Source organism: Limulus polyphemus, unplaced genomic scaffold (assembly GCF_000517525.1).
Source record: "Limulus polyphemus unplaced genomic scaffold, Limulus_polyphemus-2.1.2 Scaffold5064, whole genome shotgun sequence".
Lineage (NCBI taxonomy): Eukaryota > Metazoa > Arthropoda > Merostomata > Xiphosura > Limulidae > Limulus > Limulus polyphemus.
Genome location: NW_013670674.1, coordinates 48,874 through 51,577, shown reverse-complemented (window position 1 = coordinate 51,577; position 2,704 = coordinate 48,874). Strand labels below are relative to the sequence as shown.

Below are 2,704 nucleotides of genomic sequence, written 5' to 3'. Positions count from 1 at the left end.
CCGCCAACTCTTGGGCTACTCTTTTACCAACGAATAGTGGGATTGACCGTCACTTTATAACGCCCCCGTGGCTGAAAGGGCGAGCATGTTTGGTGTGACGGGGATCTGAACCCGCGACCCGCAGATTGCGAGTCGAGCGTCCTACCCACCTGGCCATGCCGGGCCCCTTCTGATACATTCAGCCACCCCAGATACCCGTGGTGGGCAGAGCACAGATAGCCCTTTGTGTAGCTTTTGTGCTTAACTTCAAACACGTAAAGAAACAGGTACATTCAAAACGTGGCACGAAGAACGTATTCTTTTCCTTGTGTGCTAATTATTTTCTGAAATGGTTTAAACATGATTCATTAACTGTTTCCTCTTTACTTATTCTTATTCTGCCTGTTTCATTAACACAGATCAAATTTTTTTGAAGTGTCTTAATTAGTATTTAGTAAATTATTCATAAATATTTACATAAAACAATAAATAGGGTAGTTAGTTTACATGTAGTGGCGCTGGTATCGGCTGTCACAGACTGACTGCACCTTCAGGTAAACTAACTATTAAAATTACCGTGACGCCGTGTAGCTCTAACCACAAAGTTACCAGTCACAGCTTCTAGCAACAAAACATGTATACAATGATAAGTCACTTCGTTACTCGAAAGATAATTAATACGATGAGATATTTTTTTAGGTTTCGTAACAATTCTGTCTAGTTTGAACACCCACCATTTTTTAGGCCTGGGGCAAAATCTAGAATTATGTAAATTGTAGAGATTATTTAATTACACCATTTCAGATGTCGAATTTGAACAGCAGACATTGTAATACATCTAAGGTACAGGAGGTCTTTCTTTTAATACTTGAACTCCCCAGCTAGGCTAACACAGTATCAAGTGAAAATCCATAAGAAATCCTATCATAATGTCAGAAACTAAAACTTCGAATTGCTACAACTAATTAATTTTTCAGTGTACACATTTCAAGTCATAAATTGTTTGTTTGTTTGTAGTTAAGCACAAAGATAAACAATAAGCTATTTGTGCTTTGCCCACCAGGAGTATCGAAACCCGGTTTGTAGCAGTGTAAGTCCATAGAGATACGGCTGTGCCACTGTACAAGTCATAACTAAATTTAAAATTTAAATCAGATATAGTTTTATCTAAAACGTCACTTTAGTTCATAGTATAAATATTTTTTCCCTCGCCTAGAAATCGACCAATTGACACCAACTACAGGGGGCGCAACGAAACTATTTGACTACAGAAAATGAGCATGTAGTTTTACTGAATAGTTTCTTAATATTTGTTTCACTATAGGGGGCGCAGTTAAAACTCTTCATAGTGCTGACTGTGATTGTACAGCCTGAAAATAAGATCTAGATGACATTTGCTTTCAAATTGTCCTTTACTTGACACTTTGTTTCATTTTTCCGCCATATTGTGACTCGAGTTTCTGACAACTTTGTGGGTGACCTTAGGTTCAAGTAAGGTCAAAGAACAACTTCATTTTTAAATATTTTTATCAGGTTTATTATTTATACATTATGTAGCAAAGGTAGCTATTTTTAGTGTTTCATGTTGGCAAATGTGTGGAAGGCATTTAAAAAAAGGTTTAATACTGCATATTACAATTAGAAATATAATAAAATAATAAAATGGACGTTTTCATAACTTGGTTTAATGTTAGTGTTTTTTGTTTTATGGTACCCAACTGTTGTCGTATTTTCCTGCTGCTTAATTTATAGAAGATTAAGCTCTGTGTTTTCTCTCCATAGTACACGCATCTTCAATTTAGCACTAATATAGTTAGTTATCGCTGCGTATATTTTCTTTATTTAAGGTAAACTCGCAAACATTTAGAAATGTGAGATCTTTACTCTGGTGGTGACGTCACGGGTCTGTTAAAGTTTGGCATGTCTCCGACACTAGAACACTAGAACACTTAGCACTACACCACTGTTTATAACAAACCAGTGTTTATGACAACGTAATATAAGGAATCGTTGTTTAGTAGTTTTCTGCGTTATCATACGTAAGTTACGTCGACGTAACACAACGTTATTAAAGCTTATCATTTAGTTGGTGTAAAATGCTAATCCTTCGACCATGCCATTTTAATTTGGAATCTTTATAGATACAAAACAGCTTCTCATTTTATAAGTTTTAACAATCCTAGAACAACTAACTAAAATGTGTGTGCTAAAATTCGCAGGAAAGATTGTGCGGATTTAAAAATAAGGGTTAGAAACCGGGTGTTAACATCTTGCTTACCTCCGCCATGTCGGTAACAGAGATAAGGAAACCTCCACACGTTACCTAGTCCGACAGCATAGCCCAGACAGGAAAGGAAAAACTCAACTTGACTTGTCCAAATTTCTCTCTTTTCATTGGTGGAATTGGTTAAACACGTCGTGCTGTTTCTAATACCGACGTGTTCATCATTTTGAAGTGACAGTTCCTAGAGTGAAGACAAAAACAATCATAGAAATATAATTTCATTAAACACGAATTTAAATCTATACTTGTCGGAAACGCTTTATCGATTTTAGATCTAAATATTTTCCAACGTTTATTTGTACAGTTTGAAGTTTCTTGGTTCGCATTCTTTGATCGCCAACATATAAATGTAAATGGTATTTACGCTTTGGTGCTGTGGGCGTATTTGGAGAGTGACGATAAAATCCTCATATTAGGTCTGACAAGAAGAACCCCAAAACT

The 2,704-nt window shown here is 36.1% G+C and overlaps 1 protein-coding gene across 1 annotated transcript in view; it reads right to left on the bottom strand.

The window, feature by feature from the left end:
* LOC106472070 (sodium- and chloride-dependent glycine transporter 2-like) overlaps positions 1–2,704 on the bottom strand; it is a gene marked incomplete at its 3' end in the record, with an annotated part of 36,817 nt that overhangs the window by 30,636 nt on the left and 3,477 nt on the right. Inside the window, exon 2 of the mRNA XM_022400680.1 lies at positions 2,258–2,444. Within this exon, the coding sequence (XP_022256388.1) occupies positions 2,258–2,444 (187 nt within the window). The remainder of the gene's footprint in view (positions 1–2,257; positions 2,445–2,704) is intronic.